General features: G+C 47.1%; 2 protein-coding genes across 3 annotated transcripts; both read right to left on the reverse strand.

Annotated features, from left to right (window-relative positions):
- Positions 1–799: 799 nt before the first annotated feature.
- ticrr (TopBP1-interacting, checkpoint, and replication regulator) lies at positions 800–14590 on the reverse strand. Its single transcript, XM_086109774.1, has 21 exons — positions 11395–14590; positions 10904–11141; positions 10228–10460; positions 9528–9765; positions 9244–9385; positions 9016–9140; positions 8714–8917; positions 7925–8070; positions 7728–7828; positions 7504–7597; positions 7243–7325; positions 6497–6727; positions 6166–6253; positions 5940–6012; positions 5679–5810; positions 5515–5605; positions 5376–5434; positions 5023–5300; positions 2894–4904; positions 2130–2258; positions 800–1295 (listed from the first exon to the last, which is right to left on the reverse strand). Exons 1-21 carry the CDS (start codon positions 12055–12057, stop codon positions 1195–1197), a joined length of 5460 nt encoding a protein of 1819 aa, XP_085965900.1. The 5' UTR covers positions 12058–14590; the 3' UTR covers positions 800–1194.
- Positions 14591–15752: 1162 nt separating this feature from the next.
- On the reverse strand, positions 15753–27139 carry c4h11orf96 (chromosome 4 C11orf96 homolog). Of its 2 annotated transcripts, none has more exons than XM_086109689.1 (3): positions 27072–27128; positions 26202–26263; positions 15753–17151 (listed from the first exon to the last, which is right to left on the reverse strand). In XM_086109689.1, the coding sequence occupies exon 3, from the start codon at positions 17105–17107 to the stop codon at positions 16724–16726; it is 384 nt and encodes a 127-aa protein (XP_085965815.1). In that variant the 5' UTR covers positions 17108–17151; positions 26202–26263; positions 27072–27128; the 3' UTR covers positions 15753–16723. The 2 variants fall into 2 exon arrangements, 1 of the variants encoding a protein (XP_085965815.1); XR_015100755.1 differs by lacking the exon at positions 15753–17151 and adding an exon at positions 20845–25908 and having other exon boundaries at positions 27072–27139.
- Positions 27140–27608: the final 469 nt, after the last annotated feature.

Raw genomic sequence — 27608 nt, forward strand, 5'->3', positions numbered from 1 at the left:
TGTCATGTCTAATAGCATGATTGTCTTTGAAGGAAAAAAGATGAAGAGTCCAATGTGTCTCATTTCAACCTTTGTAGAATACCATGTCCTGGGTGATTGAGAATCTAAAAAGAAAAAAAAAACGTGTTTTTAAAAAAATGTCATGCTTGGCTTTTTTAAATTGACATGGTGACGGCGGTTTCAAAAAGATCTTGCCAATGATGCCATTATGCTTGTAACGATTGGTAAGAAACCATCAATTTGGAGTTCATGACAAGCATGTCAGCACAGTCATCAAATGCGTGGATTTATGCTGGCTCCGGTCACAAGGGTGCTAATAAGGCCAGGCCACTCCTTCCCATTCAGGACGTGAGCTCCTTATCAAGCCATCGGGGCTCGGGATCAAGGTTCAACTTTGTTCTTCTGCAGGGAGAGAACACGTCTACGTGGGCGCGATTAGTTGCAAGCACTACATGAGACTAAAGCACTGGCAAGAGACGGTTACACAGAGCAAGTGTTAAAACAAAACAAAACAAAAAAAAAAACGGTCGAATGTACACAAACGATCCAAGGAATCTGTACCCAGACCAAAGTCCGTGATTAGGGCTAGGATTTTAAAATGCCGTATTGCGTAACTTCACTGAAACTGCTCTTCATGGTGGTGGTGGGGAAACAAGTGATGTATTTGGTTACACCTGTCATTAAACGAGTATATACTGAATCATCAATGGGTCAGCTCAGAATGTCTGGTGAAAAATAGGACACAAGATAACGAGATGCGCATTTGACAAGCCGATAGACAAACATTCTCAGCCAACGGGTTGTGAAAACTCGCATTTATTTACAAGACTGTAGAATATTTACATGACCAATAAAAGCTTCAATCATTCCCTTTGACTTAAAATGTGTTTTGTCATTTGAGAAAAAAAACAAAAAAACAGTAGCATCCAATAAATAAACACGTACAGTATACGACACACTGAGACAATATGAGGTTGAGTAAAATCGTTCCAGATTTTTAACGACACGTTTGAAAAATGAACCCAATTGGTCCATGAACACATTCATACATAAATATATAAAAAGGATCCGAAGAAAACTAAACGGTGGAGAAAAGGGCCATTTGTTCATAGCACGTTTGAAGTGTTGGCTTAAAAAAAAATCCTCAAATGAACAAAGGGGGAAGTGTGTGATGAGTTTGACCTGCGGGTCGCATCAGCGCAGGAGCCTCTTCCTGCTCCCCGAGCGTCGGGTGGGCTGGCTGAAGGCCGAGACGTCCTCGTCCGCTTCCATCCTCCTCTCGACTGCGAGTTTGTCTGCAACATCCGACACAGACAAGATTCAAGTCCAGTCGTCGAGTGGAGGAGAAAAGCACAATGGCAACAAGCACAACCTTTGTGTCGGCCACTTTAAAAATTCGCATGCGCAGGCCTCCACGGCGCAGCGAGCTCGCACTTCGCAGTGTGCCGGGTTCTGTCAGAAGATTTCACGAGAGGTGAGTCTAGCCCACTGGTTATACCAGTGGTGTCTAAACTATGACCTCGGGGCCACTTGTGGCCTTGCCATCCATTTTTTCAGCGGCCCGCGACATGACAAAAAAACAACAAAAAAAAAACCTACAGTTTGTTCTTTTTCTTTTTGGTTCTGAATGTGGAGATATGCCGCTGATGGTGTAGCGGTGGCTACCCTCAAAATCCTCAACTAATCGCCCTAACAGGTTTAAGCGAGAGACAGTCAGCCCCCCCCGCCCCGCCAAGACAAAAGCACAGTACAGGTATATATAGGACTCACGTACTGTTGTTTTACAACAATACTTCACCATATCTCCGGTTACATATGTACTCATGGAGGAAATAGTGAAGCTCTGGGTTTACATTTTCACCAACTTCCGGCGAATTCTGTGGACTTGTGTCGCGCATTGTGATGTAGTGACACCTTTGCTATTTGCGTTCGAGCCTGCTTTTATTCCGTTAAGTACGGCACCGGAGCGCATTCGGAAGCGACAGTTTTCTGTCGGAAAAAAATCGGCCGATGATTGTTGTGCAACGCAGTTCCAACGTTCCTTTCGGCTCAAGCGCAGGTAGCAGCGTGTTCACGTCAAGACGCACGACTGCCGCTTGACGCTTTGCGTACAACGTAGCGGCTCTTACCTTTCAAGCGAGGCGTTCTCCTGCTCGCGGAAGCCGGCTTTTCCTTGAAGAGCAAGGGAGACTGAGTGAGGGCCAAAATCCCGCCGGCTGTTACCGGCTTCGTCACCACTGAGCCTGGAGGGCTGGCTACTGATGAAACAAAACAACAGTCGCTTAGCATTTCTCTTGTTTGATGATTCCACGGACATGACGGATGCTATACGGTGAAGTCCGGGCATTTGCAAAGGCTAGGGACCGAGCTACCAAATCCCCCGAAAATGTTTGTATTTGCCCGTGGCTGCCAGAAGAAGGCGCGCGTGTGCACGTTTTCTTCAGAAAAATGCAAACGCCACCGATTCGTCACCAGAAACTTGTTTCACAAGTTGGAAATTGTTTCTTTGCAAATCTAGAAAAACAAAATGGAAAACTTACATACCAACTACTACTCTTCTCCTGCCTTGCCAGAATCCCGTATTTTACAGACTTTCGTGTGAACAGCAAATTTTCATCACACGTGGCTTTAAGTATCCCAAATTGTATTTTTGACGCCACTTTGAAAATCGTCATCACTTTTTGTCCGAGCACATCCAAGTTTTTGCAAAATCTGCATTTCTTGTTTTTAAATTTGACCGACACACCAGGCTTATTTATCCAAGCCGTCTTCGGGCATCGAGCGGGGGTTGGGTGTGCATGCCTTTGAAAGGCGGGGGCCTGAGTGAAGTGGGTGCAAGCCAATGAAAGTGTGGAGTCGTTAATGAATATGCGAGGGTTCATCATCGACTTACTGGACGGGACGTCTCCACCAGCGGTAGTCCACATCATTTCTTCTTCATCTCGGTGAGGCTCAGGTGCCATCCAGCTGTCCTCGGGATGTCGAGGAGAGGCGTCCCCAACGGGCGAGCGCGCTTGTTTCCACGCCAAAATTCCGCCCGCCGCTTTACCGCCGAGGTCGTCGGGGTCCTCCGCGTCTGACAACCTGCTCACTCCCAGTTCCACCTCGTCTGTCAGATCGCCCTTCCGGGAGCGGTCTTTGCCTCCGACGGCACCCGTGCGGGCTCTTTTCCTCCGGGGCCACCTGTTCAGGTTGTCCGGGGTCAATTTCCCCACGCTCTGCGGGGAAGGCGACGGGGAGAATATGTCCGCAACGGCCCTGGGCGACGTGGTCCCGGCGGGGTGGCGTGTGGGCGTGTAGGACTGGCAGATGTGGGTCTGAACCACTCCGCCTTTTGCGGGCGTGGCGTGGCTACAGACGGACGGCGAGACGCGACCGGGATCTCGATGCTTGGGGACCGACGCCAAGGGGCTGTCCAGCTGAGATGGCCTCACAGCGACGAAAGGACTCGGAGCTCCCAAGCGAGGAGCGTTCTCGGTGAGAACTTCGTTGCCATTCGCGGAGTCCGTACGTTTGAATTTGAGTTTGGGAAGCCCGGACGTTTGCATTTCCATTTCAACTTGATAGGAAGTGGATTTTGGCGAAGGCGTCCCTTTTTGCTGCCGATGCCGGGGTGGGCCTCGGGGGGTTGAGAACCTTGGGAATTCACCGGTGTAGCCCAAACGTGCGTCCGCCTCACGCCGCTGGCGGTCGGGCGTCTGTCGGAAGCCGTAGCTGCAACCGGGCGTACCTTGGGCCTGAACTGGGTCCTTGGTGGAGGCGGCCTCAGTCAAAACGTCTTCGGTGGATTTTGAAGGCTTGCGGGAAAAGGAAATATTCATCTTGAGGCCTCCGCTAAGCTGCGTCTTGACCACCGACGCGTCCACAATGTCATGACCGTCGTCTGTGGTGCGGTTGAGTTGCGAGGAGTCCAACGGCTGCGAATCCGATTGAGAACTCATCTCATTCGCGGATGATTCAACACTTTGGGCCTTTGTCTCTTCTGTTAATTGCACGGTGCTTTCCAGAATGAAAGCGGCTTCTTTATTCGGCACGCGAGTTACGCCGTCCTCCCTCCGGGATCTTGACTTCGAATGGGTGATTCGAGCAACTGCGTTTGCCAGTGACGTTTCCGGAGACGCAACCGTATGGTCCACTGAAGCTGCCAAAGCTCGCTTCCAGGGGGAACCCATTTTGGGACTCGAAGCAGATGTTCGTCTGGACCGAGCGGCCGTCGGTTGAACCGGGCTGGGCATCCCGGCGTGAGGTCTCGTGGTGGCTTCAGGTAAGGCGGTGTGTACTTGAGGTGGTGAAAACTGGAAAGGCGCCACCTCTGGTCTCCTTTCACTTGTTGTATCTGGCGACATCACCTGACCGGGAAAGGTATGCGAGGTTTGACACGACTTGTCGGGGGTCTTGAAAGTCCCCGCCTTGTCGCCGGGGCTTTTCGGCGGGCCGCTGAACCGGTTCGGAGTCTTCAACAATCCGGGTGAACGACGGGACGCGACGCGAGCCGATTCGGGCGTCTTCGCAGCGACGGCATCGTCCGGCGCGCTACATTTCTTCCGTGGCGACGGAGACCAAGAGACCATCTTTTTGGGAGTCCCGGACGCTGAATGTAATGTGAAGGAAAAAGCGGCAGCTTCCAAAGACTTGACAGGAGTCCTGAGAATTCCCTTCAGTGGGCTCGTCAGAGGACTTTGCTTGGCGGGCGTCTCCACCACCAAAGTCTTTCTGGCGGGAGATCTGAAAGGACTGCCCCGAAGGGCCATACCAAGTTGTCCAACGGGGCTCTCCGCGGCAGGGAGAGCCCGGGGCCTGGAAGACGGCACAGTTTTGGGGCTTGCCGGTGTTCTCGGCGTCGTGCTGCCAAAATGGGCTCCTCCGCATCTTTTGGGGGTCTTTTCCGGTGTCTTGCTGGGACTCTAGACATTGGCGTACAGCGTTAGAATTCAGAGTGTGTCGCCAAAGCATTTTGCCTATAGAGTGGTACCTCGGGTCGAAGGAGTTTTTGGGAGGGACGAGCCAATGGGAGATATTTACCTCAAAGACACTGGAGTCCGCAGACAGCCGAGTCCCGCTGCTCCGCGTCGAGCCCGTCGAAGTGGAAGGACGAGCGGGAGACTGGGCGGCGCTAAAGAGAAGCCTCACGGGAGAGCGGACTTTTTCAACGTTCACATCACCGGTCCTGCCTTCGCCGAGCGGAAGCCGGGAGGCGGAGAGCGCCCTCTCCAGGTTGCGGGACCGCCGTTGGGAACGCGAATAAAAAGTGTTGGAGTGTCTCCTGGCAAACTCCTTTATCCTCGGGCTCCTTCTGACCTCTGGCAAAAACCGGGAACAGTCAAAGTGTCAATTTCAACGCAATAGCAACGAAATACAAACGCTTCAATTCGTACCTTCGGCGGGTTTGAGCGGCGACTCTTCCACAATACAATCCTCATTCAGGACGGAGCTTCTATGGACGCGACGAAAAGAAAATGAGAATGAATGTAACAGACTAACTAGGCAACCGGTCAACTGTTGAACGACACGTACCGCCCCATTTTTTGTTGGTAAAGGAGCCGATTTGACACCTGCTTGTGGTGGGGCGTCTCACATACTTTGTTGGTGATGAGTCTGTGCCTCTCTGAAGAAGGAGCAACGATAATATTGATTTGGTTATTGCACAAAATCGGTTGCATTTTGCTCAGGATTTTTACCCTCAGACTTGTGCGATCGCTTGCGCTTCGGGCCTTCCACCGCGGGGACAGACTGGCTGCGGGAAAGTTTGCTCTTCTTGGACAGAGACACAGCCTCTGGACTGAACAGGTTTCTTCTTACTTTGGTAACCTCTGAGACAAATCGGAAACAGGCTGCACTTTGAGCAATGGAACAACTGCCCTTATTTAGAATACAAACTATGGCCAAGAATTCTAAGACAGGAAGACACTTGTCCCTCCAAATTGGAAGGCAAATTGTACCGTGGCTTTGTTGCTTTTGGGGTTGCGGTACTGTGACTGGTTTCTCCGGAGCTGTACAAACTTTTGATCTGGACTGATAAAAAAAAAAACAGAATAAAAGGGAGGCGAGTGAAAACAGAGTAAAAAGAAACCCCCTCGGAGTAGATTTGACACATGAAGGTTTGATTACAACACAAATGAGCTCGCAGTCATTGATGACTACGGTAATCGTCTGGGTTGGTCTTACAGCCCGTGTTGTCTTTTTTGGCATCTCTATCTGGCGTAGACTCTGTGAGGATTCGGTCATACTGCGATGACGCGTCAGCATCCCGCTCCTTAAAGTAAATAAATACCACAGCGGTTCAAATCTTACGGTATGTAAAACATTTGTTCTGTTGGCAAAGATAACTGAAGTTGGAAGGAAAATATTCCTAAAATGCATTGAATGGGTCAAAGGCCTCCCCGCTACAGACACCTTATTGGTAGTTTTTACACTGTGGCTATTTTAGCATGGGAAAGAACAAGAAAGAAAAAAAAAAAAGGACACTCCACGGGGACCCAGGCAAACTCCTTCTCACCTCCTCTTGTTAGCAGAGCGATGACGCAGATCGTGCAGGCGATCGCTACAGTTGGAAAGCGAGTCATGTGCAGAGGGGCGGGGCGAGGAGGTCGACGGAGAAACGCCGTCCTTGGCGAGCGACTCGTCGCTGAAGAAGTCCGCCGGTAGGACGGCCAGCAAGGCCTCGGGAAGCTGCGTGCCCAGACTGTGATAAATTTCGGCAAGGAGCCTCGGGATGGCTGTCAAGAACCTGCAATAAAAATAAAAAAAAAGATTGCATTCATCAAGTACTTCATCAAAGCACTTCATGCTTAATGCTCGCCCACAACGCAAAACGGCGTCGACGGGTTAAGCCGACGGGCGGACGTCACAATCCTTTGAGCAACGTTTGATATTTGAAGACAAAAACATGCAGTCATGCACGTAAAGTAGGGATGTCTCGATCATACTCAAGTCCCAGTCTTTGGTTTTAAGCAACTGCTGATACCGAGACCCGATCCGATATCTCGGCAGCGCATTCAGAATAAAAGAGCACGCATCCGATTTTTTCTTAAACGAATATAGGAGTGTACGTACGTCAATGTGTATATGTTGTTCGATTCGTCAGGATTATATGGACTACGGGCAAATCTATTCTTTGTCCTCTGCGAAAATGAAATCAAATCGGTATAATGCAGCCCCCTGGTGCCAAAGGGCATTCAAGTCCGATCGAATTGTCGACGTTTGTGGAGGAAAAGACAATCACGAGATTCTTGAAACACTTACGCTGGGAGGACTTCATCCTGAAGGAACCTTGCGAGGCATGCTGGGTCTTTTGTTAGGGATATAATTCGGAGCATTTCAGCCACCTGAGGAGCAAACAGCCTCTGTATGAATAATGGATTGAGGGATATCGACGAGAAAAGAATATTGGCTTATTTTCCATATGGTAGCCATGACTTTATTTGAGGGAGGGGGGGAAAAAAAGGGCCAAGCTGTGAATCTTTGAAGTCACAGCTGCACGTTTATGTGATGGATTCCGTCTACCTCCTCTGCCATCTGTTCAGCATCCAGCCCATCAACCTCCTCCGGGGAGAAAAGTTTGCATAACTCCAACCTGAGCAGCGCCTGGAGCTGACACCTAGTGGGGACAATATGCATTACAGCCATTTGAGGATGAACCTTTCCTGGATTTTTCTCAATTTCTAGAATGCCGCAGAGGGCCACTTGGGTTCACTTGCTTGAGTGGACAAATCCACACACAAACTCACTCTCGCACTTTGGTCTCCGCATCGGCATCGGAGCCGTAGGCCTGCCTGATGGATCTGCTGCTCTGCAAAAGGTGCTGCTGGCAAAACGGAACGGCGTTGACCTGCACGTGAGAATCGATTAGGCGAGAGTAACCAAAGAGACACGTCGCTCACAACCGTTGTCAAAACGGTGTGCGAGCAATAAAAAGACGTCTCACCCGCAGTCGGGATTTTGCCACGAGGAAACTTTTTACAGCAGCCGAGATCTGCTGAGCAGCATCCAGGACAGATGAGGCTCTCTCCGCATTGCTTTTCTCATAGACGGACCGCACGTGGGACAGCAGCTCGGCTTGACTGGTAAAGACTGATGAGGGAATTCAACACATGACATGAGTTGCATAGTCCAAATGTTTTGCCTTTGCCTTGCACGATCCTAAAGAATGCCTCAACTGGAGCTGGGCTATTAGGCCTTAAAAATGATCACCTACACTTTAAACGTCTTTACTTTTTCGTTCTGTGCTCAGTCCAAACGGCCAGTTAAACATCTTGGTGCCAAGCAACTATGTTAGGTGAGTGGATTGACTCTATGCAGTACTTTGCTGCCACCTTGTCGCATCCACAGACAATTCGAAACCTTTTTAGGAGTTGTCGATGACTTGGGGCTTATCGCCACAAAACAAAAACAAATATCATGAATAAGGACTGATTTTATTTTTCCGACAGTGCGGTGTATTTGAACAGGGTGTTAATGTTCAAACTCTGCTGAATGTTACAGGGATGTAGAATAACGTGAGATATACTTTTTAGAAATAACGTTTCGGCCCATTTCGCGTCTGTATTTTAATGGTGGTCATAATGGCAGTACTTGGAGAGCCCAGTACTTTTTCTCGCTTTTTCTTTGGTGTCACTTGGTGTAAAATGTTTGCCAGCCACCGCTCGAGTCCAAACGAGAGAAAGAACGGGAGACTTGGACGGTGACGGTGTTTCGTATTGATGGGGATACTTACGGATGACGTCGACTCCTTCGGCTTTGTTCTTGTCACTCGAGCGTCTCTTGGCCGGTCTCTCTGCCCCTTTTCCCTCCGGCGCGGCCGGCTCTTCGTCAGCCCGCCACTTCTGAGCCTTTGCGTTGAGCCGCGCCACGTTGAGCATCTGCAACGAGCGGCTCATGCTCTTCATCTTCTGCTTCATCGGAGTGCGCTGTGAGCCTCCTGTGAAGAGAGAAAAAAAAAAATAAGTAAAAAGACAAGTCACATTTCGCCATGCTTATGTACATGTGAGCCGAATCAATTGCGCGAATGAATCTTACGTTTCTTGCCCTTTTTGCTCTCGGTACCCTTTGATGACTGATACAGATCTGCCAGATCACTGATCAGCTCCGTCTGGAAGAGAAGCTCCTCTTCCTCTCTTTGGTCAGGCGCTGCATGAAGCAACCTGACAAAGAGCGGAAGTTATGCAGCAAAAAGTTCAAGCCGCTGTAACGTTAGGCTGAGTCGGAACTTTGAATGCAGTGAACTTGTGCTCTTGTTCTCCTGACCTGAAAGACTCCATCAGATGGGAAGTCACTCCCGAGTGATCTGAATGCGGAAACCAAGTCTCGCACAAACCGACTCTGGGTGAGGAATGACCGAGTTCCTGCCGGGCCCACTCGGGAACCACGTATGGAACATCTGGCTGCTCTGAGGGAGAACACAAATGGGGAAACGTGAAATCACCAGCGCGTTTTGAATACATTCAATCTCTATGTAGCATGTGGCGCACTTCAGCCCGACAGGCTGCTCAAAAATCTGTCAGCAAGAGAATAAAGTGTCCGATCCTTACCATCGGCGCCGTCACCGTCTTGCTCCATCATTTCATATACGATGCCCAGCACACTGTTGACAACTTCCGGAAGGTCAGCTGAGATTACATCGGTGCCGCTGTTGGAAATGATGTCGATGTTGCCGAGGTGATGGTGCCGAGTGTCGGCGGGTCGGGGGACGGTGAGCAGAGCGGTAAAGTCGGACCAAGGGGAGAGGACGGCCGAGGACGACTGGCCGCTGTGGCACACCTCAGCAAACTGGGGGTGGGGTTGGGGGTGGGGGGCAGAAATGATTGGCCGATGAGATAGAAAGTCAAACTCAAACGTGGCCTTGTTTACTTGAGGTGTGGCAGTCAGTCACAAGAAGGAGTCATGCCATAAGGCAAAAACTCCTTTGCATTTCTTTACCTGCGAGTCATTTTAGTAGATTCGAAATGTGGCAATCGGTACTAACAGAGCAAACGTTTAGCTGTGCCATAGCAACTGTTAAACAGTGTCAGGCAGAATGGGAAGCCACATCCAATCCTCACACATTCTGGATCAGAGAGATGCTTTTCTTTTTAATTTGTAATTCACCAAAATGTTGGTTTGCCTCCTCCATAAAAGCTACCTATTCCATCACCTCAAACTTGATTTTGCACGGGCGACCTGTTAGCGTGGACACACAATTTAGTCTCTATTGTGTTCAATCTGTGTAAATCAAGCAATTTGACCGCTCACCATGTGCAGCGAACGAGTCGACAACTCCACGAGTGCGCGCTGGAAGGAAGCAGCACCTTGCTCGCTGGTGTTGGAGCACCGGAGCAGCCATGACTCTGCGGAGGCGTGCGACAGTGACGAAGCCTCCCAGCCCTGCAGCACACCCTTCAGACACACCTCCACGCCCTCGGCGAGAGGTGCCTGTCTGCGGGACACCGGTTCTAGATTGACAGCACAGCTGTGTGCAACGTCACCTGAAAAGGGGGCGCAGAAACACGTGGAATGGAATCACTCATCTTGTCAGAGTGTTTTTTTTTTTTTTTTTTTTAACTTGGATACTGCAATTCATCTCCCCCTTGTCTTGGTAGAGCAGCGACACCACTGCGCTTTCATCCACACAAGCTCTGGAAGTATATCCTGACAGTTTCTTCCTTATATTAGGCAAGGTCTAGTCAAGTGAAATGTATTTAGTACGTCTTTCATGTTAAATTTATGAAGGGAATGGCTTTCAATTAAAGTGTACAATTTTGGTGCCGTACCAAATTATGGAATGTTGTTTGGGCTTGTTGTTGGCCAAAGTAGAGGTCTGCAATCTACTGTGTGCCAATGTGGTTTGCATAAATTGGCATTCTATCCCCACCGCATTAAACAATGACAACATTCCTTAATTAGAGTCAGGGTCACAAATCTCATTTACCTGTGTCCAGTTTCAGAGTGCCCTCCGTGACAGGAAAAGCAAGGCGGTACTGCCTTTCGGAAGACAGCAAATATCCAAGACTGGACCGGAAAAGGAAACTGTCATTCCCGACGTTGGAGTGTGTCTTCTCAGTCCAGCGGCGGTTCAGGAGTGCAACCGCGGGGAGCACTTTGCCACGTACTTGTGCCAAGGCCTGGGCTAACTTGTCAAAGCCCAAGTGGTCCCCACATTGCACCTCCTGTAAAGAAGAAATGACAATGACATTGTTGACTGGATCACAAGAAGCGGCTTCGGCCTTAAGGCTTCAACTGGCAAGCAGCCAATCACAATCGAATGAGGATACATGCATGTCCTCACAAGGGTCACGGGTGAACTTAAGTCTATCTTGTGGGAAGCTGATGCTCAAATATACTTTATTTCTTCTGGATACGGCCGTTGGAAGAAAGCGTTTGCGCACCCTATTCTATATGCACTCTAAGCTGGTTACTTACATTCCCATGCGATGTGCTGTCCACCCAGTGCAGGACAACCTGCCTCTGAACCAGCATGTCCTGGATACTTTTGGATAGAATGTGCTCCGACACCTCCGCACTCGTGTCAAGGTTCGTCAAGCTGAGGTAGTCCACCAGTTGTGTCCAAGTTCGTGGACAGTCTGCCACAATAAACACCACGTTTTTCGCCTGGTTTATAAGAAGGTCCTCCTCTGGTAAAGGTGCAGCTCGCCTCGTCTTCCTGGGCCTTAGGGACAGTTTGGTGGGAGAGGTGAGGTCTGGTCGGTCCCATTGGAAGTCTAGCAGGATTTCTTTCAGGGCGTTTTGCACAGAGGCAGATTGGCTGCAATGCTGCTGGGACGCGCATTGTTTCTCTCTCCCGTCAAACTTGGCATCGAATTCCACGCTGAAGTCCTCAAATGTTTTGTGGCGAAGCTCCTTGAAGTCCGAGCCCCTCGTTATCAGGCTGGCACCTGGGCCAGTCGCGGATTGGAAGAATTTATAACCCCAGCGTACTTTGTCGAAGCCATACTTGTAGCCGAAGTGCAGCAAGATGTGCAAAATTCCACATTTCAATTGACGATTCCTGACTTCTAGCCGATCGCTTGATTGTTGATCTCCGGAATCCACGTCGATGACAAAAGCTAGGTTGTGTAAAGCCATTCCGTCAAGCAGTGACTGGCTATTATCTTCGACGACACGCCATTACATCAAGTGTACCCTGCAAGCCGTCCCCGCTCAACTTAATCCATCCATCGTCTGCCATTTCATGTTAAAGACATTTTTAGATAAACTAATGTTGACATTTCATGCTAGCCGGATAGCATCTTCGTGACCGCGACTCACTTTGACATAACGATACTTATTTTCGTCTTTTACGGGTTCATATGCTCCAACTCTATCGTCCTTACAAACAAACAAAGTTCGGAAATAATAGTGGATTTTTGTTTACATTCCTGGCATAAAGTAAAACTTTTCAAAGTCACTCGATGTTCGCCATTTTGTCGTCCTCGGAGATTCTTAACCGTTCGCGCTCCTTGAACGAGAAACCGCCTCCTCGACGGTGATTGGTCAGATCTCTTAACAACAACAAACTCATTGGCCCAAACTTTAGAGGTTACTATGTCGCGATTCGCCAGATGCCAGCTTCCAAAATCTAATTGGTTGCATCTACCCTTCGTCACGCTTAGTGACGCTGTGTGGCCAAATGACACTAGCAAATGGTATCTACCCGTTTTTAACTTTTAAATCCTGAACGCTATGACGTAACATTACAGACTACGCTCAAAATGATTCATACTATTAAGAAAAATCCGTGATAGCCTATATGTTGTGGGTTTCCTTTCTGTCAACACAATCAATGTTGTTGAAGTTGTAGTGCACTTTTTCTAGTCGCAAGTCGGAGAAGCCCAACTTCCCACCTTCCCCGAATGCACCATGACACACTTTCCTCAAAACGAAAACGCAACAGCGCAAGGTGCCAAAAAATGGCGCATTGTAATTTTAATTGGCTTGTAAACAGAGAGTTGTGTCTCGGGAGTGCTTACCACTCATCAAGTGTGAACTTGAGCAACCAAGTAAATCTTTTATCAGCCTATTTTTGAAAAAGCCGCACGAGAAGGAGTCAGAGCATCCCAAGCACGTGGATCAACCACCGATTTTCATCCTAATAATTTTTTTCCCTTCAGCAGCAGGGGCGGATGAAAAGCTGAGGAAAGAATAGACATCAGCGAGTGGTCGAAGGACGAGTGCGTCCAATGTTTGTCTAAGCTTGCTGATTCTCACCAGGCTTTTCCCTGAAAACATGACAACAGGATGTAGGTCAGCGATGTTTTCAAGGCAGCAACAACACAACACACGCAGTCACTGTATGTTTGTATCTGGGTGTAAACATGACGTGAAAATAATTCATGACCCAGAGCGACGTTTTCCTGCTGAGTTGAGAACAGTGAGCCGAGTCTGCTGAGCAGGTTTTGCTATAGTTAGCTTTAGTTTGTTTTTAAATGTCTTTTCAGTTAGTTTTTATATTTTAAAAGCATTTTCGTTGTTATTTTTATTTGTTATGTTGGTCAACAATAAAACAGTTCTCAAAGTCACATATAGAGTGACTGTATTCTTTATCCTCTAAGAACACGACTCTGCTGCATCTAGGCAGGGAAACAAGTGCAAAAGTATAAACTGGCCATTATACTGCCCCCAGGTGGCCAAAGCACACACACCACAATGAGCAGCACAATGTGCGTTAAACTGAACGAGAAAGTGTGACAAAAACTGTTGAATTATTTTTCATCGTAAGTAACTATTCATTTGTGTTTTTTACATTTACTGTATACCATAGACTAGTGTAGTTATTAGAAAGTGTAAATGCAGCAATGTATGTAGTTATTGTGGTCAAAACTGTGTTTTTTATTGTTGTTATAAGTTGATACTGATTTTCACATTCATAGCTCTGTTATTATTACTATTATCATCATCATTACTTCTTTAAAGGGTCTTGATTTTGTGGGTAGGGAATTCATATTGTATGTCTGATTTGTTTTAAATTTGCGAGGCATGTAAATTGGGTGAGCAATTTAGCCGTTTTTACCAACACCACCTATAATTTGTGTTCCAGGTGTTTGTCGGCATATAAAATCGTGCGTAGGTGCCTACATGGGGTTGATATCGAGCCTTTATGCGCATCCTAATGGTCACTCATCAGGCAAGCAAACGACTATGAAGCCGTCATTAAAATGCAATCAGGAAGTAAGTGTGTCCCCTTTTTGTTCTCCACTCGGCAAGTAGAATCGCTAAGCATCTCATTTCACATCCCCTTTCAAAGCAAACCTTGCACACGGGGATATTATTCTTTACATGGTGCGTCAAACTCAGTAATGGGATGAAAATGAACAGGCAAGTGACGTCTGTTATGATGATGGACCAAAAATAAATTCCTGGCTGGAGCAGAATGTCCTTCGTACAAACATGACATGGGCTAACAGAACAAGGCATGGAACGCACTTCCTTCCGTTTTTTTTTTTTTTTTGCTTACTTTGTGCTGTAATGAGGCCATGGGAGCAAGTTTCAAAAAGAGGTTCAGAAGTACGTTGAGACTTCATCATAACAAGTCACATTTCAAATATACTTCTCATGACAAAATAGGTTCGCAATTTCCATCCTTCATCCGAACGAGGAGAGAAGAGGCCATGCGTTCGCTTGTCCCCCGTAACACAACCTAGCGTGACCCCCCCCCCAACCCTAACCCCTAAATCTAACCCCCTAACCTTATCGACAAAACGCAGCGTTGTCTGTAAGCGGTCCGCTTCTGGCGCCACCTTCCTGAAATGACGGCCGGTGCGTCAGCAGTCTTGGCTGAGGCACCGCCGGTCAACGAGGTCGACGTCGACAGACGCATCGCGCGGCAGTTGACGATCACGACAACCTCGCGCGTGTACTGTCGGCACATGAACTTTCACCGCTCTGTTTGACAACTTCCTCCCCGGGTGTGTGCCGGGAGTTAGCTGTTATTTCTAACAGGTCAAAAACAAACATACTGGTACCACAAAAAAAGAAAAAAATAGACGAGTGGACTAACTTTTGGTCTGTCCTCGGTCAGAACTGCGTCACGGACCTCACTTTGTTCCCTTCTACCTCTAGATGGCTAAAATGTTTGTGTTGCGTTTTTATGTTGGTTACAACGATTTCTATTGCATCCGCAACAAAACAACGTTTTAAGAATAACAAGGCGATGTCAGCAAAATATCAACAAACAAAGCTGATTTAACACATTTTGCCTGGCAGATGAATTGGTCATACAGGACAAGAGGGGGGGGGGGGAAGTCATTTTAGAGGCTGCTATTTGCTATTTGAAGTAAAACCGTACTTAGAAATGACTATGACTCTCGCTACAGTTCGATTTTGTCTCGAGGCATCCAACTACAATAACAAGTGCATGTTTCCGTGTTTTATGCATGAATTATTTGGAGTTGCACGGTGAAGCGCCGTGTGTGAGACAGAAAACGTCCGATTTCGGAACGAGACATACGCATTTATCGAACAGTCGACATCATTGTAGCAGTCGTACACGTTAAACTGGGTCAAACATATTTTCCATTTATTCGTGTCGGGGTCAGGTTGCAAATGTCTCATTTATCGTGGCGTACCGTGGACAGTGAAGAGGATAAGCAGTAGGTCAGTTTGATCATTTTTGTTCACTATCTATTGTATGTCAGCGACGTATAGTGACAGGCAGAACAATGAAATGCTCAATTTTGTGATGTACAAATATGTGATTCACTCAACATAGATTGCGAGAGGGTTTTTGTCCCCCACACTTGTCACCACCCCCCATCATTCAAGAAACAAGTCCGATACCTGAAAATACTTGAAAATATTTATTAAAATACTTATGACAAACACGGTATTTAATATAAAGTACATTCGATACAAAGCACAGTGGAAAGGTTTGCGGTTTTCTCTGAAAGTCGAGGCGACTTTACAAGTCAGAAGCGCAGTCAAAAGTCCACATTTGGTTATAAGCAAATGAAGAAAATAAATACTTTTTTTTTCTTTTTACGAAGGAATCTTTTTCTTCATACGTTTTGGTGAGGAGCGTGAACTCAGAAGAAAGCTTCAGTGGCGAACCAGGCCACAGTGTCGCTTCGTCGTGCTATTTACAAAATTAGTGGCATGGCTACGAGATGTTGATTTTTGTTCTTCTAACAGTAGAGAAGAAAAAAAAAATCAACGGTGAGCCTTAAAAAAAAAAAAAAAAAAAAAGCTCAATGTACCATCTCGCAAGTCTACAGTAGAAAAGGAATATATTTGAAAGCATAAAGCAAAGCTTATACTGTCTTTGTTGGAAGTATGCTATTTAGGTTTCTTTGTATATGACTCTACGGCACTTGATTAGTACCCAAAAAGTGTTGGTTAAATCCAAATGTATTGTTAGAGACAACGGAACTGTACTTAACTAAACAAACAAAGCTGGATTTAAAAAAAAAATAATAATAATAATAATTGAAGTCACTGTAACATGCTGCACTTTCATTCAGTGATTCTTTAGGGAACCACAAGAGGGCGCCCACATCCTGCACTGATGAGCTACACTGATGGAAGGTAAACTAAATTCTCGCCACGTTGCCAGGAACTTAAACAGCATACATTTGAACATGTTTAAAAAATAACAAATAAAAAACAGCGCCACCTGCCGCGCGATGCATTGGCACGCCACGCGCCTCGCATCCATATGTTAGTGGATCTTAAAAGCAGACTTTGCCGCAGTTTGGTTCACTTCAACCGCACTCCATGGAGACGGACCGCGCGGGGGTTTGTTGACTCCCCGAAACCTTCACTGGGTGGAGTCAGAGTCGCTGGAGTCCATGCTGGCCTGCGTGGGCGACGGGGCGCGTTGACGGCGGGCGCCCGGCGAGCAGTGCAGGGTCTGCGTGCTCCTCCTCAGGTTCTCCAGAGACTGCAAGAAGGAGCGTCGCGCCCTCTCCTCTTCCAGAGGCGACGAGCCCTCTTCCTCCACCACCTCGGCGATTTCGGCGAAGGTGACCGGCTGGGTTTTGAAGCGGGCCTCGCGGGGTCGCCGGGAGCGGCTCTTGCCCCGGGACGGGCCCTTAGGGACGGGCAGCTGTTGAGGGAACTCCTCCATGGCCGAGGCCATCAGGTGGGCCGGGAGGACGTGGAAACCGGACGCCTCCGCCGACACGGGACGCGCGGCAGCCATCGGTGACAAGAGCGAACTTTAGATTTTCTTCTGGGTTCTTTTTCCTCAGAAGCAGAAAAAGCGAGCAGGCAATCCGCTTTGAAAAAGTCTTGAAAGCGCAGCGCACGGAAGAGCAACAACGCAAGTCAGTCTCGGGCGGCTCTGATGCTCCTGCTCGTTTTTCCTTCCGTGCTGAAATCTTGCAGCCCGCGGCTCCAACTCTGGCTTTTATCACGTCAGCCCGCCCCCTTCCTCTCCCGCTCTCCATATTTGATACTGGACCGGTCCGGCCTACTTATGCCCCGCCCACCCCGGCATCCTGACTGCTCATGATTCCGCCTCTGTAAGGTTCAGTCACCCATCTCAAAATAACAGTGGCGGGATGCAATGAAGTATAAACACTTGCTTACTGAACTTTATATGTAAGTATAGCTATATTTCACTTGATTGGTTTATTTTTCCTCCCGATGGCCGCAGCCCATCGTTGGTGCGAGGAGTCGGGGAAGCCAACGACTTGTCAAAAAAGTCGAATCTTTTGGTCATTTTTAGCAGAGGTCCCACGGCTTTTAAATGCGGCTCATCGAGGAGGAAATATTTCATACAAAATATGATCTTACAGATACGAGTGCATCACCCATTACTCGGTTTCAAAAACGACAAAAAAGACCAACTGTGAAATTGATTTCAAAATGTATTAGAAGACCATCAAATGTATAAGGGAAAACGTTTTAACCCGGATTTAAAAGCATTTACCCTCGGAGCTGACTTCACCTCTGTCGGCAGCTTATTCCATTTGCGTGCAGCCTAACAGCGAAATGCTGCTTCGCCATGTTTGCTTTGAACTCTGGACTCAAGTCAATCAGCATTTGCGGTCTGCTTGGAGCATCTGCGTTCGAGGCACTTCGACATTTCAAAAGAATACATTTTAAATGTGGAATTGCAATTCCGTCATCCAGTCAAACGGCAACATATTTGCTCATACGAGCCCCGCCATGCCCAATAAAGACACAAGCAAAAATTCATTTGCCCCACACCATCCCATGATGAAAATCGCTGGACAGTGGACAGTCACTTAGGTGAGATTCGACGGATGACCTCATGCTCCGTCACGGTCTTTGGGAATGACACGATGGCTTTAACATCACTAGTAGCACAAGGATGGCATGACAGCATCTTGCATCTTGTCTCTCTTTCACACACACACATTAATACGGCCTCCATCTATTTTAAGTCCATCCAAGGTTGCAGCAGCTGCCAAGTCATGTGACATCACATGACATTTTTTGAGCGCGTTTATCATTTGCAATCTTGGATGGGACGAGATCAGTTGTGAAAAGCAATAAATCAATTTGGGTTATCCAGAGGGGGGTGGAATGTTTTTTTTTTTTTAACTTTAATAAGCCAAGTGTGAAGGCATTAAAAAAAAAAAAATCATCTGGACACAATGACTCGAGCCTCGACACAATGCATGCCAATTCAGAGTTTATCATGTTTCAGTCATGTTGATTTGTTTCATGACCATGCTGATATCTGAAATCGTCTTGCCCCGTTGTGATATGTCCTGGTCGGTACAACACAAACACACATCCAACAGGAAATGTTGATTTGACGATGAAAACTGTCGCCACGAGGCTGCAATAATAGTCATCTGTCGCGGAGGATAAAGAATATATGCCTGTGACTGTGAGTATTGTACGCTCCGTTTGCACGCTACTCCTGTTTGCGTTCAAATATAACTCGTTTCAAGGTTTAGAATGACTGCAATATCAATGCCGGTTTCGTTAGCCAGTCCAATAGCATTTTGCACTTGTGCAGTAGCTAGAGGACTTTCACGAGACAAAGTTAATGGACTCTGGTGAAGTGTGCATTCGATTCTCTTGGTATGATGTTGTATGATTTGACAGGAAACGTCAACTGAGAGTGGCAACAACCAGATTACTTCACTAGCTGCAAAACGCCTGCTAAGTTAACTCACACCATAGCTAGCTGCTGACTTTGACGAAACATGAAATCAGCTGAGTGCCAACAAACTGTGAAGTCGTGTCGCTCGTAAACCGAGGCGCCTCCCTAATTCTCTGTTTGTTTTTGATGTCGCAGTCGTGGAAGCATTTCATCAAGTGACCACAGGAGTGACGGTTATGAAACAAGGGCACCCAAAGGTTTAAGAGTGCAAGTGAGAGATGTTCTCCCCTTGATGTTATGTGCGTGCATTGCTGCGTGTGCGTGTGCGTGTGTGTCCATAGGCCACGGTGTTGAATTACAGCGCAAGGACACATTTACACAGGGCACATTATCGGCATGGATTAGACACTGCAGCGAGCTAAATACAGTTAGCAAATCCACACCCCCCCCCCAAAAAAAAGGGAAGGCAAGTACATAGTATGTTCACCGCAAACATGTTTCGGGATTTTTGTGGTAATCCCGCTTCCTTCGGCCTTGAAAAAAGCTTGGATGCAGGCTTGCTGGGGCGCTAGGTGAGAAACGGCACCACAGGCCACATTCCCCACAGCGGAGCACAATGTACCCAGCATGCATGGGGACACCTCCGTCGCCACGGTAACCAAAATGTCAAGAGGAAGGCGGGGAGACGCGAGGGGAGGGAGGGGACCCGAGTCAGGAAGTCGCAAATCTTGGGAACCTCGCTGCACGCTTGTTAGCAATTCCATATTTCATCAAAGCGCGGCGGGTTAGTGGATAGCAACTTTGGCTCACACGTTCAGAGTTTGAATCTTGGCCTTTTGGACCTTTTTTGGTTTGTAAGCAAAAGGCACCAGAGTACTTCCAGGTGGCAGAAAGCGAGTGCTTCAGGTTGACTCGAATTGAAAATGATGACAAAAACGGACTGCGTTTGGATGCTGGTAGTTGTTTTTGGTCGTTTTCCTCTTTTCTTTTTTTTTTTTTTTAAAAAGAAAACAAAATCGAAATCATTTTACTGACTGTGTATTCACAACTAGGCGCGGACCAATTACCAGTCTGACAGTCTATCACGGTTTTAAAAAGTCAAAGAACGGAGCGGGCCTTGCGTGGCCCGGGGGCCATACTTTTGCCACCCCATCGATGACGTTTCATAAGATTTGCTGGATAATGTAGCAAATTTGAGCGGTGTCACTTCTGCTTGGAAATGCTGCTACGGCAGTTTTGGTGGAAACAAATAGACGGTCGTCTCCTGAGATTCATTGGCTTTCCCGTACCGCCCCCCCCCCCCCCCCCCCCCCCAGTAAGAAGACACCACAGAGAGACGCGAGTTGTTTATAAACTTGTAGAGCGGGAAGTATGCAAAACAACTTTTACTATCGCTTGTCAATCAATGAGCAAAGTCCAGTCAGAAGGTCGTTCACACGAGTCTGATTTGACAAAAGGTGACAAGGCTCCGTTTCGATTGAGTGACGATGTCGGATGAGATTTTCTCCCAAATGTGAATCGGTTAGCACGTTTGCAATGCACCTTTTCCTCAACGTGGCCTGATGACGTGTCACGTTAGTGAGCGGCAGGTGTTGAGACTTGGCCCGGCGGGGGGGGGGGGGGGGGGGGGGGGGGGGTCCATCCGTCCGACACACCGCCCGAGGTCACGCTGTCCGTTATTCCAAAATTAGCAAAGAGGGGGCACCCCAAATAGACTCCAGGGTTACGACGAGACTAGTTTTGAACCCAAATTGCTCTCTTGCACGCTGCACTGAATATGAAATTGCAAATCCGTGCACAACCCCCCCCCCCCCCCCCAAAAAAAAAACAGTCCAAGTAGATTTGACGAAAACCAAACGTTTTGTTCTAAGAAGAAGACATGCAGCAATGGAAGACGGACGGTGGGGAGATTAAGGGGGAGGGGTGAAGGGGGAGGGGGTAGCTTGAATCCCACGGGTGTTGTAGCGGTCCCAATCGGTCAGCTCGTTCTCAGAGAAACTTCCCAGCACAACACAGCGTGACTTCACACGCCGGCGAAGACTCACTTGTGATCCACACCAAAAACAACCAACAACTATTCTTCGTTTGCAAGGTGATGCTGGAGCATATGAAGGCTGTTTTTAATTTTTTGTTTTTTTATGTCAGACTTATACAAGCACTTTCGGAGGCATTTGCATTGAGAGTTCAGCAACCATTTCAAAGTATCTTGTAAAGCCGACATGTATTTTGATGAAGAAGGGGCCCGTGGAGTGGGGTGTGGGGGGGGGGGGGCCTCGTGGGCCACCGTGCACCTTTCACCCTGACACAGTATTCGATTCAAATTGGACTCGTTTTGACATTTGACAGCAGCAACAACAACAGATAAAGAAATCAATTCCATTTGCTCATTTTTACCAAACATGGTGAAGCGGCACAAAGCTGTTATGCTGCAAATGGAGTCAACTGGAAGTGAAGTCAACCCTGAATGTAAAAACCAAGCTTTTACCGGATCTTTTGAAATATTTTGCAACCAAGTTCACTCGACGATCTTTGGGCAATTTCAGAAACCTTGTATTTCGTTATTTGGCTTTCAAATACTCTCAATGCTTTTAAAGTCTTCTCTTAACGTGTCGGAATGTCAAATGATTTGAATGGACAGAGCGCACGCCAACGTTCCCGGATTTAAAAGCTAAATGGGATCCCGCCGGCGGGCAGAGAGGAGCTCCCGTAAATTTGCAGCTCGTCCGCTTCGGTCGCGGCAGCTGTCGGCTACCGCGACCGCGACTTTGGCTGCCAGCAAACTCGCTTGATCCTTTTTTCCAAAACGCATCACCAGTTGTTGACATATCAACCTGGATCGTAGCTGTTGCCGGAAGGACTTTGTGACTATGTTTTGCTCACAATCATCCATCCATCCGTTTCCCAGAAGGGAGCTGAAGTGTATCCCAGCTGACTTTACGACGGTTCACTCATCAGTCGCAGGGTAAGTCAATCAATCAATTGAAAGTCCATTTTTCCGAAAACAAACAACTTTCAAAAACATTCCTACCATTAATATCAATTATGTGCTCTCCAACTCAATTGTTCGGCAAAAAAATCCCAGCACGGAAGGTTAAAAATAAACCGATATAATGCCATTGCGGAAGTGTGCACACCCTCTTTTTCTATAACTTAGACGTGGCTGTGTTGAAGTTCACAATGGCTCGATCACATGCGCGCTCGCGTTAAATGGGAGTCAGCACGCAACTGCCACCATTTTAGGTTCATCCCAAATAAAGCTCAGCTGTTCTAGTAGGCTCTTTCTCACATTTTTGTGCTTTCTGGCAGAAGCCTGAAATAAGTGCTTGCGATATTACATCGCATAATGTGGCATTTGAACAGTGGTGTGTTGACTTTCGATATCATCTGTCTCCCTATAAAGACAACCATTGACACATTTACACCTGTAGGAGGCAGTATGACGTAAACTAGCCAAACAAACAACAAACCATTGACTTGGTTGTATAATTCAATTTGAAATCAAATGCGTTCCACAAAATGTCCCTTCAGCAGTCATATTACGTGTTACGTGGACCAGCTGATTCTGAAGGCCTCGGGGCAGATTACACTGACATGGCAACACAGAGGCTGGAATCTGATTGGGCAAAAGTATGGAGCATCCACGACTAGTCCAGCAAAGAGAAATCTTACAAAATGAAAAGAATAGACTGTTGGACTGGATTTCAATAAGCATCCATCAGAATTTTATTTGAAAACAAATGAAATGCACAGGAAGGATAGCACGAGATTTAGAGCAACAAAAATATAAACGGCGTCGGACAACCGCATCAGAGCTTTCGGGTAGACTTGGAACAATGGTGACATAAGATCCCATCTGGCGCCCATGTCAAAACAGATGCAAGTCTATTGTGCAAACAGGACGCGCAGATTGCAGAATCCACTGTTTGTACCGCAAACCGGCTATTACATTCCATTTCTTTTGGGTGAGTGAGAATAAACTCCTGTAGAAAATTTGCAGAGTCGAGTTTGGGAGCGTGTGGCCCCGCCCACTCTTGGCCAAGCTTTTGTGGCGGCGCCGGGGGAGGCGCACCATAAAACACCTGTGACCTTCTCCTTTTCTCTCTTTTGGACGCTGGCAAAGTGCAACGCTCTTCATTCCCAGCCGCAACTTGCTTTAATATTAAGCGCAATATATTGTGGCAGCGCTGGGTGTAAATCTGAGCTGTGTGTGTGTGTGTGGTCCCACACTGGGAAGGGAAAGAAAATGCCACTTCATGGCCTGGGGGGGGGGGCTCTGAGAACAACAATACTTTCTTTTGTTTGTTTTTCTTCCAGATTTCCTCCCCCGTATTCCATGGATAAACGTAAATGTATGTGTGGTTGTAAAATACAATTTTTTTTTCTTTCTAATTAATCAAGGAACCCCCCCCCCCCCCCCCATTAGATTGTGGTCATGGGCGCATGCAGCCCGTGGGCCGCCAGTTGCCCATCCCTAATTTAGAGTCTAACCTAGCATGGGTGGAAATGTGTGAGGAATGGAACTGCGAGGCGGATTTGCAAACCACCGGTTAGCTTAGCTGAGTTTAGGTGTTCTCAGTCCTTTTATATGGCAATTATTTGAGAAAAAAACTCTCTCTTTGCTAATCCAAGTGTCTGGTTTTTAGTCTTTGGGGTGGGGGACATCTTTTCTTGCGGGTCTCAAAATGTTCCCGCTTTTCATTTTGATCGTCAGCTCTGAGAACAACAAGCCTGATTCAGAGTCCATTTTAGGAGAAAGCCATCGTTCAAAGTCTTGTCTGTCTCCCACCGGGCAGTCTTTTAAAAGCCGGTCTGGTCAACCGGGGAAAAAAAAATGCTAACAAGCTTCGGGAAGTCTTCCAAGAAGCCGTTCTCCGTCTCGAGTGTACTTTGGCCGGCCGGCCGGCCTGCGCGTATATTAAGAACACCAAGAAACCCAAACTAAGTCTTCCAGGCAGCACTCACGTTTTCACTGGACTCAATCCAGGCCTCTTAAAATAATACTAATAAACATTTGTGGCGGTTTATCAGTGTGCCAGTCTCGCCAGAAATACGCGCTATCACAAGTGAAAAGCCGGCTCCCATTTACCACTCGGAGCGATATTGGAAATACCGAGTCATCGTCGTTAGGGAAGGCCGCACAAAAGCAGAGCGGGGTCATCGACAGCCGGTGAAGATTTAACTCGGGTTCCTCTTTTAGTGAAAAGTCACGGCGTTATGCAAGCTGCCTGCACAATCGGGGCTGACAATTCGTCTTCATAACCGCAATTTCGTCCCATCAAAGACCGAGACAGCAGAAAAACAATCACAAGGATGATAACCCTCACTTTTGATTGGCACGATCACCGAAGCATTCTTTTCACAAGACGTCGACATGAAGCAACGTTGCTCAACGGCGCATTTTAATCATAGATGGCCTCATGTGTCCCTCAAGATATTTTGACGCTCATTTAAAAAATGTCTTACTCTTTTTTTTCCTCGCACATCAGGTTTTTGCGATGTTTTCTTTTTTTTGAAGTTTGACGGATAAAAGCCGTCTTTGACCATGCACTCAAAGTCATTCATGGCTTTGACATTTCCGAAATAAAGTCCACCTATTAGTGAACCTAACTCACACGTACTTCCTAAATATTATTAAAAATGAAAATCTGATGTGCTTGAGAAAAAAACGGAGTAAAGATTTGGAATCATCTAGAAAAGTTGAAAATTTTAAAATAAACGAAAGAGTAAAAATGTGTTGATCAGTGTAATATCCATCCATCCATTTTCCGAACCGCTTGATCCTCACTAGGGTCGCGGGGGGTGCCGGAGCCTATCCCAGCCGTCTCCGGGCAGTAGGCGGGGGACACCCTGAATCAGTTACCAGCCAATCGCAGGGCACACAGAGACGAACAACCATCCACGCCCACACTCACACCTAGGGACAATTTAGAGCGTCCAATCAGCCTGCCATGCATGTTTTTGGAATGTGCGAGGAAACCGGAGCACCCGGAGAAAAGCCACGCAGGCCCGGGGAGAACATGCAAACTCCACACAGGGAGGCCGGAGCTGGAATCGAACCCGGTACCTCTGCACTGCGAAGCCGACGTGCTAACCACTGGACTAGCGGGCCGCCCGGTGTAATATAAATAAATAAATAATTAGCATTTTACCCCAATAATTCTCAAGGTGTAGAGGTGCACGGGCCTTCCTCTAGTGGTCTGCGAAACAACTACTGCCCAAGTACAGTTCAGTTGGATTTAAAAATTCAATCTGCAGTATTTGCATTTAATCCTGAAAGGTACAGTGTGTGAATTTAGCAGCATCTAGTGGTAAATTTATAAAACCCGAGCTCGAAAAACACGCACACAACGGTGCTTCAGAAAGACCACATTTTGCAAATTAAAATATCTGTTTTCCCTACGGTGAATACACACACACATTTAATTTACTTTAAGAAAAATAGGTTGTGAGACTCAGTTATTTACAGTATCTATTTTTTTAAAGGAGCGATATTTTCATACAACATTTTGAACTTGGGAAAAAAACAGTCTAACTCTACAGAAGTCTCGAATAGCGCGACAAAAAGTCACGAGTTTTTCCACGCGTCACTTTTAATTAAAAAAATGGGGGGAGCCTTCCATGAAAACGTAAATGCAATGTCTATTTTTTACCAAGAGGTGGCAGCATAAGCAAATGGACGTGTTTTCAAAGCTGCAGTCCACATTGAGCGGGGATTTCGTTTTTGGAATGAAATTAGCGAAGTCAGTTGTTTTCGATCAACGTGTCCATGCCATACTCGTCCCTATCAGTGAAAGCACACCAAAGCGTCACCGAAAAATAAGACGGTATTTGCATTGTTTGCATTTCTTCAGCTTTACGAGCCATTCCGAGGATATCGAATCCAAGTGCATTGCATCAGACGGACAGCTGTTTCCACACCACTGCAAACCACAAAAAGAAACCAAAATCTAAGTGCGACTTGTTATATCAGCTGTGAAGTTGAGACTGCGAGCACATCATCTCCATTTAGATTGGCCCGATTGCTACTGTGCTACTTTGCCATTTTTCTGTTCTATGATTTCAGAATTCCCCATTTCACCCCCCCCCCCCCCCTTCCTCCACAAATTTTCATTCGCTCCGGGTCGCAGCAGAGCTCTGGCATCACATCGCAACTCAGGCTTTGGGTCTCACCAATATATCCCGTCGTATGGACAAAAGGAAAAGTCACACTTACCGAAAGAGCGGACTCAAACCCCCAACCTCGGGACGGTGAGCTGGACGTGCTCCCGGGAGCATCTGCAATGACGCAGAAAAATATATTTCTAATCACAGGGGTTACATTCCAGACCACCCACGCAATCAGTGAAATCCACAATTTAAAAAAAAACATTACAAAAAAAAAACAAACAAAAAAAACAACCCTGGTGAAATACTCCCGAGGCATGTTTTTATAGCATTTATAGCACTTATTTTGAAAGGTCTTTAAAACAATTCAAAAACATTGACGATATTTAAGGAAGGGGCAGCAGCAAGATGAACATGACTAGAGGTCGCAAAATTAAACAATCAACAAATCACGAATAATAAAAGTAATAAAAAACTATTTTAACAATTGAGAAATCGTTTGGAGACATTGTTTAACTTCAAATCGTCCAAAACCTGATTTCAGACTCTTCAAAAAAAAAAATTTTTTGTGTGTGTACGATACGCAGATCAGAAAGGGCAACACAATGTCCATTCAATTGAAGTAAAACAAAGAAAAAGGTTGAATTGTTGACATTTTGTTGAAAGATGTCATGGCTGCATGCATTTATTAAGCGGAATATTATCGCCCAAGCCCACCCCCCATGCTTATTTTGGACGGGAGAAAGATTGTCTGAATGCGAGGGAGGTCAGGGGATGAGGGTGGGGTGGGATGGGGGGGTCGAAAACGGCCTCCAGCCTCACCGCTGGCTGGGCGGAGGAGCGAAAAGATTCACGACGGGTTTGAAGCCGCGCAGCTTGCAGACGTTTTCCCCATCGAGCGGCTGGCAAGCGTCCGCCTGCCCAACGTACACTTGTACTAATCCTTTTTTTTTCCCCCCAAGCAGCTTTCAACACTCACCTCGGTGGCACATCCAGCCAGTGCTACGCGATAGCTTATGCTAGCTAGGCTATGCGACGCCCCCTGCCTGCCTTTTTGGGAGTCGCCAGCAGGAGGCGGTGTGCCGCCTAGGAGCCGGCGGGCGCAGCCGCGATCTTTCTTCACTGCTCAACGATGTGCTTGCCTTTGATTTCCCCCCCCCTGAAGCGAAACAGGTCTCGGTTTTCTCGCTTTCTTTGCAGGAATGCACGCTCGGTGTCACGTTGACCCGGAGCCTCCGTTCGACGTAAGATGAGGAAAACTGCTCTTTCAGGACTTCTATTTGTACTTTCTGGTTTGCGCCCGGAAAAGGTTCTGATTCATATCAGCGTTGGGGTTTCAAATATTTTCATTTCGTGAGTTGCTGTTATGCAAGATGCTTCATTTTTCCAGCAATTTTACTCGAGCAGTGATTTTTCACACACTACTAATGATTTCTGGATTTTCTACTCCTTACTTGGGACTATAACAAATTCTCCCAAGCACAAAAAAGTGCTTGTGCTGTTTTCCTTCAAGTGA

This window comes from Hippocampus guttulatus, chromosome 4, assembly GCF_054856545.1.
Source record: "Hippocampus guttulatus isolate MCC_2025c chromosome 4, RoL_Hgut_1.0, whole genome shotgun sequence".
NCBI lineage: Eukaryota > Metazoa > Chordata > Actinopteri > Syngnathiformes > Syngnathidae > Hippocampus > Hippocampus guttulatus.

Excerpts from the sequence above, each read along its gene's own strand:
- ticrr (XM_086109774.1), bottom strand. The coding sequence starts at position 12,057 with ATGGCTTTACACAACCTAGCTTTTGTCATCGACGTGGATTCCGGAGAT. Across the intron at positions 8,918-9,015 it reads GAGCAAAAAGGGCAAGAAAC|GAGGCTCACAGCGCACTCCG; the intron begins GTAAGATTCATT and ends CTCTCTTCACAG. Across the intron at positions 8,071-8,713 it reads CGAAGGAGTCGACGTCATCC|TCTTTACCAGTCAAGCCGAG; the intron begins GTAAGTATCCCC and ends TTCCCTCATCAG.
- c4h11orf96 (XM_086109689.1), bottom strand. The coding sequence starts at position 17,107 with ATGGCTGCCGCGCGTCCCGTGTCGGCGGAGGCGTCCGGTTTCCACGTC.